The 11,240-nt window shown below is 66.9% G+C and overlaps 1 protein-coding gene across 3 annotated transcripts; it reads right to left on the reverse strand.

Annotated features, from left to right (window-relative positions):
* Positions 1 to 1,197: 1,197 nt before the first annotated feature.
* On the reverse strand, positions 1,198 to 10,860 carry WDR5 (WD repeat domain 5; the record flags this gene model as incomplete). 3 transcript variants are annotated; one of them, XM_084238808.1, is made up of 13 exons in its annotated part: positions 1,198 to 1,535; positions 2,521 to 2,608; positions 3,049 to 3,123; positions 3,312 to 3,345; positions 3,869 to 3,944; positions 4,772 to 4,818; positions 7,061 to 7,116; positions 9,025 to 9,108; positions 9,223 to 9,312; positions 9,456 to 9,536; positions 9,795 to 9,868; positions 10,144 to 10,252; positions 10,780 to 10,860. In XM_084238808.1, the coding sequence occupies 13 exons, from the start codon at positions 10,858 to 10,860 to the stop codon at positions 1,435 to 1,437; spliced, it is 996 nt and encodes a 331-aa protein (XP_084094934.1). In that variant the 3' UTR covers positions 1,198 to 1,434. The 3 variants fall into 3 exon arrangements, with proteins under 3 accessions (XP_084094934.1, XP_084094935.1, XP_084094933.1); XM_084238809.1 differs by having other exon boundaries at positions 9,028 to 9,108; positions 9,447 to 9,536; XM_084238807.1 differs by having other exon boundaries at positions 9,447 to 9,536.
* Positions 10,861 to 11,240: the final 380 nt, after the last annotated feature.

Raw genomic sequence — 11,240 nt, forward strand, 5'->3', positions numbered from 1 at the left:
CGGCGTTTCCCAGCAGAGCGGCCTGGCCGTGGGGGCGCCCGGCAGTGAACCCAGAAAACGGCAGAAGGTTACGGTAAAGATTCTTACGGCACAAAATTACAAGACATGAAAACCTTTATTTTCAAAAAGAGAATGTTTTTACATCAATCTACAACAGAGAATTCAAATGTAGAAAAAATAAACTATATTCAAGACACGCACCGAGCACAGGCCCACCCCGGCCAGCCGCACCCACAGGACTGAGCAGAACCCCAGCCGGCCCCGGTTCTGCCGCGCACGGGCCGCAGCCTCGCTGCCCAGGACGGCGCCACCAGCCGCCTTGCGCGCCGCACTGGGTCGGCCGGGAGCCGCCTCCCAGGAGCCTTCTCGCTCCCCCGGGGCTCCCAGGAGGCCGTCGGAGGGTGGCCCACCCAGCACAGCAGGGCACCCCCACTCCCCACGCCGGGCCACCCACCGCACGGAAGCTTGACCCACCAGTGCCTGACCCGCCGGGCCGCAGGCCTCCGGGAGGGCAGAGCACGTGGAGAGCCGAGCGCCCTGCAAACCCAGAGCCCCAGGGGCGCCCACCCGCCCAGCCCCGCGAACAGGCCCCCACCCCGACCATGGCCGACCCTCCCCGCAGGGGCCCCAGCACCAAGGTGTCCCTGGCAGAGGGGGCCTGAGCCATGGTGGGCCCAGCTGCACAAGGGGCCCCAGCTCGGGCGCGAGGCTCCAGGCCGCCCACAGGCCGCCCCGGCCAGCACGGGTGACGGAGCAGTGAGTGGGCAGCACCCACGCCACAGGGACCTGCGCCCTCGGCCCAGAGCGGGCACCCGAGCCTTCCCGAGCCGGCACAGGGGACACGCCCAGCAGGCCGCGGGGTCCTCAGTGCCCCAGCCCGCCCTCCTGCAGTCAGGGAAGGGGGCGCCCGACCGGTCGCTTCTCACACAGGCGGGGGAGCCCGCACGTCAGAGCTCGGCTGCACCCCGAACACAGCGCCCAGCCTCCTGCTGCGGGGCGGGCGGCCCGGGGCCGCGGACCATGGGGACCGGGACGCCGAGCAGGCGGCCCCGCGGGGGTGACCCCACGACAGCCCGTCCTCCACAGAGACTTGCGAGCACAGGGGCGCGGCCGCGGGCAGGCTGGGCCGGAGGCCCGGGGCGGTGACGTAGCAAAGGTACAGAACGTTTACTGGAAAAAAACACAACTCGTGGCAAATTGAGCTCCACCCTTTGTAATAAAAAATTAAAAACTTTGACTCTGAACACAAACAGACGAGGACTCTCCGCAGACAGCGCTGGAGGCAGCGGCGACGCGTCACCAGCGACTCCACGGCGTCCCGGTGGCAGACACGTCCCCTCGGCCACGCGGCCCGAAGGCGGCGCGAGTCCAGGCGGCTCCGCCCCGTGGCCTGGACCGGGCCTGTGGGCACCCGGCAGCGGCCCCGCGGCCGCTCTAGCAGTCGCTCTTCCAGAGCTTGATGGTCTTATCGTTCTCGAGCGCCGCGGAGGCGACGATGTTCTCCGTGGGGTGGCAGGCCGTGGAGATGACCACATCTGCGGACACGCGGGGCCTCAGCGTGGGGGGCGCGGCCGGCCCCACCCACCAGGCATGCGCGTGCGAGCACACACGTACACACAGACACACGCACGGGTGCACGCTGGCCCCGGGGGGGGGCCGGGCCTCTCGGGGATGGGGGGCCGACTCACGCCGTGCACTGGAAGGTTTCAGGACAAGACCGCAGCGACCAGCCCGCACTGCCCACGGGCGGACCCCGGGCGGGAGGCAAGGCCGCAGGCTGCGGGGCATGAGCAGTGGTCTCTGTGCACCAGTCTGGCCCAGCAGATGCACTGCAGGGAGGGGCCGGGCCTGGGGGTCTCAGCACTGTGGGGTTTGAGGGTGCAACGCCCCTGGGGACCAGTCCATCTCCGTCACCAAGCGCCCTCTTCCTGCTCCCACCACACACCACTGCCCGGCCCAGGGCTCTCAGCAAGGCCAGCCAGGGAGCAAGAGGCAGCTTCGGAGCCAGCCCCCGGAGGAGGGCCACCTTTCCAGGGAGGAGGGCCGCACTCCCCCAAGCTGCGCACTGCTCCCCGTGGCACTGACTGAGCCCAGAGGCAGGAGGGGGCAGCCCTGAGGTGCTGCTGGAAGCTGCAGAGAACATGGTCTCCCCCAGCCAGGGGGACGTGGGACAGGAGCACGGGCTTGTCCACACAGAAGTCACAGAGCTGGCGTGGCCCTCGGGGCCAGGCGGCCAAGGAAGAAAGGAGAAAGCCTGGAGCTGGTTCTGGCCAGAGAGTGTCTCGGCCACGCGGCTTGCCAGCAGCTCCCAAATGGGACAGTCCCCTCACCCTGGGCCGTCACAGGGCCAAGGAAGAGGAGGAGGAAGCAGGCAGCAAAGCACACGTCTGTAGTCTTCAGGACTGCAAACCAGCCACATGGGACCGACTTTAAGGCTCTCCTCACCTGCACGGCCCCACGGTGCCGTACAAACCTCTCATCTCTACGGCCCCATGGCACCTGCACTGTCCAACCCCTCACCTGTATGACCTTGTAGCTTCTGTACAATCTCCTTTGTCTGCAGGTTCCAAATGTAGACCAGGTTGTCTTCGGAACCAGACACGATCCACTGGGCAGCGGCGGAGAGGGAAGTCGGGAAGAACAAGGGCGGGTCAGAAGTCTGTTGGGGGGGGGGGGGCCGTCGCCACTCCCACACCCACCCTCACCCTGCGCTCTTCTTGGGAGGGCAGCATCGGCCAGCGCTGCCGTGAGCTCACCCTCAGGGGCCTCGCCCGGACTGTGAGCTAAGTGGCCGATGCCTACGCTCTGGGCCCGCGTCAGCGGAGGGCATCACGGCTTCGGTGAGAGCTGCGGGACCGCGCAGCGTGACCGCCCGGTGGCCGAGGGGGGGCACCCACCCCTCCCCACCGCGTCTGCCCCACGGCCATAGGTCAGCAGCTCGCTGGCCTCCCCCCCGACGCCCAGGGCCCACCTCCCCAGTTGGTGGCCAGGACGCCAGGCGGGGCCTCCGGCCGGGGCCGTGGGAAGGCGAGCAGCGAGAGGACTGACCTTCCCACCCGTGACGGAGAAGTTGGCGAAGATGCAGTACTTCTCGTTCTTGTGGCCGGTGTACGTCTTTAGACACTGCAGGACAGGGGGGCTCACTCAGGCTCCACGCCTGTCCCGGCTGCACCCCGAAGCCGCGGGCCGCCCCAGCAACCCCCAGAGACCCGTTGCCACCACGAGGCTCCTGACAGGCCCGTGGCCCCGAGTGCCCGGCTCAGCGCAGCTGGCCCATCGCGCCTGTGAGGACCCCCGAGCCCCCAGCTCACCTTCCCTTTGCTGTAGTCCCAGAGCTTCAGCGTGCTAGAAGGCAGGGAGAGGGGATCAGGACACCACCCGGACCCCCAACCGGCCCCCAATGCCTCCCCACGCGGTGCCAGCCATCAGGGCAGGCCGGGGTGCAGGGCCCCAGAGCGGAGCAGCCTCTTCCAAGGGACCAGGGCGCAGGGTCACATCCCACTATAAGGAGGCATGGGAGTCTCGGGTCCAGAAACATCCAGAACGTATCACAGCCACGCACTCATCCTGGTCCTGCCCACGAGTGTGGGCCCCCGAGCTAAGTGACCAGCCGAGAATGGTGCTGCTCTGCCAGGAGTGCCCGAGGGCATGGCCGGGAAGAGCTCAGGGGCCACCCAGCCCCAGCCCCTCGGACAGAAGGGCCGGGAAGGGGGCAAGGGACCGCCCTGGTCACAGTCACCAAGGAGCAAAGTGGACGGCAGGTCTCGCCTCAGCTCCGAAGTCTGGCCCCAGCAGGGAGGGGCCCCGGGCCATCACCCCGAGCCCACAGGCCTCTCCAGGCGGAAGCTGGCGGAAGGGCAGCGCTTACTTGTCCAAGGTAGCAGCCAGGATGTACTTGCCGTTGGGAGAGAACTTCACGAAGGACACGGGGGGGTTGTCATCATCTGCAGGGGACAGAGAGGCTGACGCAGGGGAGGGGAGCAGCGCCCCCGCCACTCGGATGTCCAAGTGAAGTCCCTGTGGCCATGGCCCATGCCGCCCCCCGGCCAAAGCCACCCCCCACCACCACCCTGGGGGGCGTTCTCAAGCCCATGGTCCCTGGCGGGGCAGCCAGGCTGCCACCTACGCAGGTTCCACAAGTCAAGCCCCGGCTCATGTCAAATAAAGCTCGCAAAGACCCAGCTAAGCAGAAGCAGCAGGGCCCGAGGCCCCCAGGCCATCTCCTCACACCCCTGTTCCTGCGAGGCCCCAGGGCAGCTGCCCCCCTCTGACAGCTGAAAAAGAGCCAGCCCCAGAAACCCACCAGAAAGGGGGCGGAAGGCATTTTCAGCCACGTGAGTCCCACACCTCAGCGGGGAACGGTGCCCCCACCTCGGTGAGGACAAGCCCCAGGGGACGGCCCCCGGGTGCGGGAGCAGGGGTGGCCAGCGTGTTCTGAGCCCGGGGGAGACCAGCACCCGAGTCACCCCCAGGGGAGCTGCACCTGCCGCGCAAAGACCCTCCAGACCTCCCCCGCTCCACCAGGAGCCGGGCCCTGGCACCACCCACCCACCCGCCAGCCCAGGCCCCGCCAGCCCGCGTCCCAGAGCAGGGCCGGGAGCCGGGGGAACGGCCCCCGCGGCCGGGGAGAAGTGCCGGGGGAAGGCGAAGGCCGCAAGGACACGGCCAGGCAGTGTCGGGCCAGGCAAGGCCGAGGAAAGAAGGCTCCCGGGAGGGAAGCAGGGTCAGCAGGACCCGGGGAGCTAGAGGCGGGGTCCAGGCCGGCACTCACCGATGAGCGTCTTCAAGCACTGGCCCGAGGCCGTGTCCCAGATCCGGCTGCGGGGGAAAGCGGGGTCACTCGGGGCCGCGGCTCCCAGGCCACGAGCTCCAGGAAGGACACACGTGACCCGCGGTCCTCAGCTTTCGCCTTTCCTCGCTCTCAGGCTTCATTTACTTATTCTCACGTCTTGGGGGCTAGACTGCTGCCATGTGCACGCGCACTCACACTCACGCACAGGCACACACAATGCATACGCTCACTCGCTCACTCACGCACACGCACACTCACGCACACGCCTGCACTGTGCCCACCGCGGGACCTGCTGCCAGCTCCCTGCCTGGCTAGTGAGGAGGGTGTCCCCGCCACAGGGCAAGCAAGGAGGAACCCCCCCCCGGGGTGCAGGTGCCCACAGGCCCACCTGTTGCAGGCAAGTGTCTCCACGCACCAGCACCGGGCGCGCGGCCCCCAGGCAGCGGGTCTGTCATGCAGACACAGACCGTCCGCGCCCCGGGACACGCCGCACCCTGCAGACCAAGGTTGCCAGGCGCCAAGTCACGCTCCTCTAACTGGCGACTCTTACAAACAAGTGGCCCATTTTCAGACACTCCCCGCAGGTGCAGGGTCTCATCTTGCAACTGGAGGGTCTGGCGGCGGGGCCCGCTCTGTCCCTGCCCAGCGGCGGGGCGGTGGGAGCCTGCGGCCTGCCTCGGCTCCCCAGCTGGAACGGGGCGGAGGCGACGCCTGCCGTGCCAGGGCCGCGGTGAGGCGGAGTTGGTCAGATTACAGGCCGCCCGCTGCAGCGGGCCCTGCGTCGTGAAAACAGCGCGCACACTCGGTAGAGAGACACCGCACACTCACTCGGCAGAGACACCCTGCACACTCGGCCGTGCCACCGCACGCTCACTCGGCAGAGACACCCTGCACACTCGGCAGAGACACCCTGCACACTCGGCCGTGCCACCGCACGCTCACTCGGCAGAGACACCGCACACTCACTCGGCAGTAATACCACACACACTCAGCAGAGACACCACACGCTCAGCAGCGACACCGCACACTCGGCAGTGACACGGCACACTCACTCGGCAGAGACACCGCGCATGCGCACTCGGCAGAGAGAAAGCGGTGTCCACTTCCCTGAGGCCACCGTCACCCTCAGGTCACGTCACGGCCGACGCGCGGCGGGGAAGCAGGCACGCCTGCTCTGGTCTTAGGGTGTCACGCTTTGCAGCACCCCTGGATCCTGTTAAATGGCCGCCCACATCCGTCTACACTGCGGAAGGGTCTTCACTGGCGTCTCCTCCCGGACCTGCCCCTGACCCTGCGTACAGTGAGCCACCCGAACCTCTGCCCGCCTGCCGGGCGCCTGCTACAAGCACCTGCCCTTCCGGTGCCTCCATGCCCTTACCCAGCATGCCTCGGGGCAGAGGACCTCGCCTCTCGCCACGCTGGACGCGGCTCCCGGCGTTTACTCTGAAACTCTGACGGCGGCACTCGGGTCGGCCGTCCCCCACGGCCGACTTTTCGGGACCAGAACGGGCTCGGGAGCTCGGGCCGCTCCACCGCAGACACCAGGCCCATCCGGTCCCGGGCCCTCAGCCCGCCAGCCTCTGCACCTTGGCTCCAGCAGAAAGCCAGCGTCCCGGCAGACCTGCCGCCGCCACTCTGGCACCCTCTGGCCTCCCAGGCACTCAGAGCCAGAAGAGTCCCGGTGTGCTGCTGGGGGCGCCACGGCCACCCCCCCTCTCACCCCGGCACCCGGGCGCCCGCCTCTGCCTGCTATTGGCTCCTCAAGCCCGGCCGTGGCCTCGCAGAGTGGCCCTTCTGGGCAGCCCCACCTCTAACTGGGACACTACTCCCTCCTTCTCTCCTGGTGCCACAAACTCCGGGCTCCACGTGCCATGCCCACAAACTACCCAGAATTCACCAGCCTCGTGCTCTCCTCCTTGCCTGCCCTGGGGGGCTGTCCACATTCACCTGCTGGCCACTCTGACACGGCCTCTGCGCAACAGGAGGCTGGGGCACCCGGCACCCACCACCCACCACACGCCAGCGTCCAGGAGCCTGTGGAGACCTCCCCTGGGCGCCAACCAGCCGCCTGCCTCCAGGACAGCAGGGCTGGGGCAGGGGGTGGGGTTTCCCATAGAGCAGCCCCGATTGCAGCCCATCCGCTGTGCTCCTGAGGCTGCCCGCCATGAGCCCACGTGCCCACGGCCCTCACACCGAGCGAGCCCCCGAGGGGGCGCCTGGTCTGCTCTCGCCGGGACCCTCAGGACCCTGGCCGGGCGGCTCACTTACCAGAGGCCGTCATAGCTGCTTGAAACGATCAAGGACCCGTCACGGTTGAAGTGAACCTGGGACAGGGAGCGGGAGGGCAAGACGCACTTTCAGTCCCCAGCAGGCGGCATCCCGCTGGCAGCCGCTGCTCGCCGAGGCCGCGCGGACACCCGCGCCCGCTGCCGGGCCTCGGGGGCCAACAGAGGTGACCGCCGGGCCAGCGTCTCCAGCAGCGGTGAGGTCACGAGACGAGGACGCCACAGGAGGAAGCCTCCGAGACACACAGTGGGGCCATTTCTATCCCCCAAGCGACGCGTCTCCTCGCTGCTCCCCTCAGCAGTGGATTTCAGTAGATCCGCCTGTTCTGCTCCCCACCCTGTCTCTGACGCATCTTCTCACCTCCTGCACCTCTGGCCTGTACCCCAGCTCTTGGATGCATAAATAAATAAACCTTCAGAAAATACACCCACATGAGCGCCCCGCCGGGGCAGCCCACAGGACAACACGGCTCAGGGCCTCCTCCCGGCCTCACCACAGAAAAGATCTGGGACCAGGGTGACGCCACAGCAGACACCGCTCCATGGCGGCAAGACACCTCGGACGGGCGGGACGGAGTGGATGGGGGCGCTGCAGGGGACAGTCGGGCCGGAGGCCAAGGGGGCGGGGAGCAGTGAGCATGAGGGGTGCGGCCGCGGGCCGCCGTGCACTGTCACCGGGCTGTTCACAGACGGCCCCCGCTCGGCTTCCTGGGGAGCGAAGGCCACAAACCGGTGCCCATCAGGTGGCACCCGCAGATAGCCAGGCCCCGACAGGGGACACCCCAGACACCCCTCTGAAGCAGGTAAGCAGCTGCAGAGCAGCAGTGAGGACGGGTGAGGCAGGCCAGGGAACGCGTGGCCACACCAAATCCGGTACCAAGTTTCTGTGTGAACGCCTACTGGCTTTTTTTTTTTTTTTTTTAAACACACACACACACACACACACTCGGGCCTCCCTGGTGGTGCAAGGGGTTAAGACGCAACATAAAAACCTCGCCGCAGCCACTGCAGCACAAGTTTGATGCCCGGCCGGCCAGGGAGCTCCCCACATGGCGCAGCAGACCTCTCCAGTCTCCCCGCTGCTCCCCGCAGCAGTGTTTCTCAGTGGATCTGCCTGTTGTGTTCCCTGCTCTGTCTCTGGTGAGTCCTCTCACCCCCCACACCTCTGGCCTGTACCCCACTTCTTGTATGCATAAATAAATCTTTTAAAATATAAACACACGTTCACCCCTCCACCAGACGTTCCTGACACCCCCGCAGCGTAGGCTGCACAGCCTCTCTGGCACCCGAGAGCACCCGGGACCCTCCGGCTCACCCCCGACCCTTGGAGAAGGGTCCCGGCCGCGCTGAGCGCACAGCCACACGGGCCCCAGGTGCTGGCAGCGACGCTGGCCGGCCAGACCTCCACCCGCAGGCACCTGTGGTCAGGGTGTTGCCGACGGTCCCAGCACAGCAGCCTCCCAAGGCTGCAACACTTAAAATCACTCAACACGTGATTTCAGACAGAAAAGGACCCTCTGCCCCGTGATGAGGACAAAGCCTTTATGCTTAATTCCTTCTACTTTGTTAAAAAGAATAAATAAAAGGCACCCCGCTAACAAGTCCCCTCAGCCTCGGAGGGCAAAGGCTCCCGTGGCCACGCTGACCAGGGCACCCGGGCGGGCTCCTGCAGGCAGGTCCTGCTGCCGGTGGTGCCAGCCCGTGAGACAGCAGCAGCCGGCCCCACGCCTCCGGGGGTCAGATCCCCGACCTCCTCACCCCCCCCCACCGTCGAAGCCAAAGGCCAGCAGTGCTCCCCGGTCCTGCGGGATGTAACAGGGACACCCAGCAGATCCGCCACCTCCCTCCCATGGCCACAGACTGCTGCTCTCAGCCACTGCTGGGCCTGGCTGTGTGAACAAGGAGGCCCAGGCCCCGAGCTGGCCACGCTCCCGGGTCGGGACTTACGGCAGAGACAGGGTCCGAGTGCGCGGGCAGGGTCTTGAGGCACTTCCCTGTCTTCACATCCCAGATCCTCACGCTTTCATCAAACTGCAGACGGAAAAAGAGGGGCGGCGTCCACAGGAGAAGGGGCCATCCCCGCCCGCCACCAGCGCCCTCTGGCACAGGCCAGCCCGCGCCCCTGCGAGGCGGCCCCGCGCTTACGGAGCCCGACACGATGAGGTTGGACTGCGGGTTGAAGTTGCAGCAGAAGACATAGTTGCTGTGCCCCTTCAGCGTCTTCAGACACTTGCCCTGGGAGGAGGTGCACCCCAAATCTCAGAGCAGGCCAAGCCCTCCCCGGCCCAGCGCAGCTGGGAGGCAGCTGTGCAAGCCCCGTTCCCCCACATGCCCCCGCGCACGCGCACACCAGGGAGCAGGGCGCTCACCGAGCTCACGTCCCAGATCTTTAGGGTCTTGTCATCCGAGGCGGAAACCAGGAGGTTGGAGTCTGACGACCAGGCCACATCTGAGATCCCCTGGAGAGAGCACAGGCACTGCCAGGGAGCCTCCCCTGGGCACACCCCCAACTCCACTCTGGGAGCCCGAGAGCCAGCTGACCACACAGAGCCCAGGCCTGGGCCCGGGCGAGGGCAGCTCCGTGGGGCCGCCAGGACACTCAGGGGGAGGAGGGTCATCTGTGCAAAACACAGGCACTAACTGTGCCTCTCCACGGGAGGGGCGGAGAGCCCCGGACGGGTCACTCAGCCACCCTGCTGGACAGGGCTGAGACCTACCAGCTTGTGACCAGATATGGTTTTCTCAAACTTCCCGTCATATGCTCCCCAAATTTTAATGAGTTTATCAGCAGCTGAAAGAAAAAAAGGAAACCAAGGTTGTCCAGTCGTCTAGACTCGGGGCTGCGCCCACCGCCAACCCCCATAACAGCATGAATTGCTCAGGATCCCGCACGTGCACGGGGCACCCCTTCCCGCCCCGTCCCTTGGAGAGGCAGCGGGCGCAATCCCAACTGGCGGTGACCGCCTGAGATGGTGAGGGGCCGGGATGCCGCCCAGACCGTACCACCCCCCACCCCCCCACCCCCGCCACCCCCCCACCGCCGCCACCAGAGCCACGGGCGCCTACATGAACTCGCCAGCCACTCCCCGTTCGGGCTGAACTTCACAGAGGACACCGCCTTCGTGTGGCCGGCCAGAGTGAACTTCAGAGCGTAGTTTGGTTTGACAGGGGTCGGCTGCGGAGGAGACGGCACGGTCACCAGTCCGAGGAGGTGGCCACCACCGTCCGGGCCAGTCAGCAGTCAGTGGAGGCCGGACTCCCGCGGTGCGGCTCCAAGCCCGGCCTCTCCCTAGCTCTAAGTCCAAGTCCCTCCAATTGAACACGCCTAATCTGAGGGCTCCTCAAAATCTCTGCATCTCCTGGGGACCCACCTCTGGCTAGGGCCCCTCAAGGCAGGACCCACCGCCTGCACTGGAAGCGGCCCCAGCCCAGGCTCCGTCAGAGACCCCAGCCCCGGCCGCCCCTCTGACACCCAGCCTGGCCCAGGAGGGGCCCCGACCCGCCACGCGTGGGATTGTGGGGCCAGGCTGGGGGTGCTGCGCTAGAGGGTTTCCTGAGTGCTGCCAGTCAGGACGGAGCACCAACACTGCTGACAGGCCCGTCCCCAGCAGACAGGCGGGAAGCCCCACGTCACAGGAGCCGCGGCTGGGCAGCTCCACGCCCCCGTGCGCCTGCCGGAGCCCTGGGGGCCCAGGGACACACCTTGCTCTGCGTGGCCGACGAAGAAGGGGTGGGCTGGGCTCTGGCGGCCTCGGTCTCGGGCTTCTTCTCCTCGGTTGCCATGGCTCTGGGGCCCACTGGCAGGAGACGGATGAGCGTTCACGGCTCCGACCAGAAGACTCGGCGCAAGCTGAGACCTGAGGGGAGGCGAGGCCCACAGTGGAGCCAGAACGTGTGAGGCCAGCGCTGGACGTGGGCTGCATGGGAGTGAGCGCCGCCCGCACCGCCAGAGGCTGGGCAGCGCCACCAGGGCCACTTGTGAGGGTGCTTAGCTTGGTCCCCACAAGCAGAACATGGGGTTCTTCAAAGGGCCTCTGACAGGTCAAAAAACAGCCGACCAAAGGCTTCTGGCCAGGAACGGACACGTCCAGTCTCAGGAGACTCAGCCTTAGGGTGCGCGGGTTTGGGGCCTCATGCAAATCCTCAAATGCATCCCAAGTGAC

Source organism: Talpa europaea (assembly GCF_964194135.1).
Source record: "Talpa europaea genome assembly, chromosome: 7".
Classification (NCBI taxonomy): domain Eukaryota; kingdom Metazoa; phylum Chordata; class Mammalia; order Eulipotyphla; family Talpidae; genus Talpa; species Talpa europaea.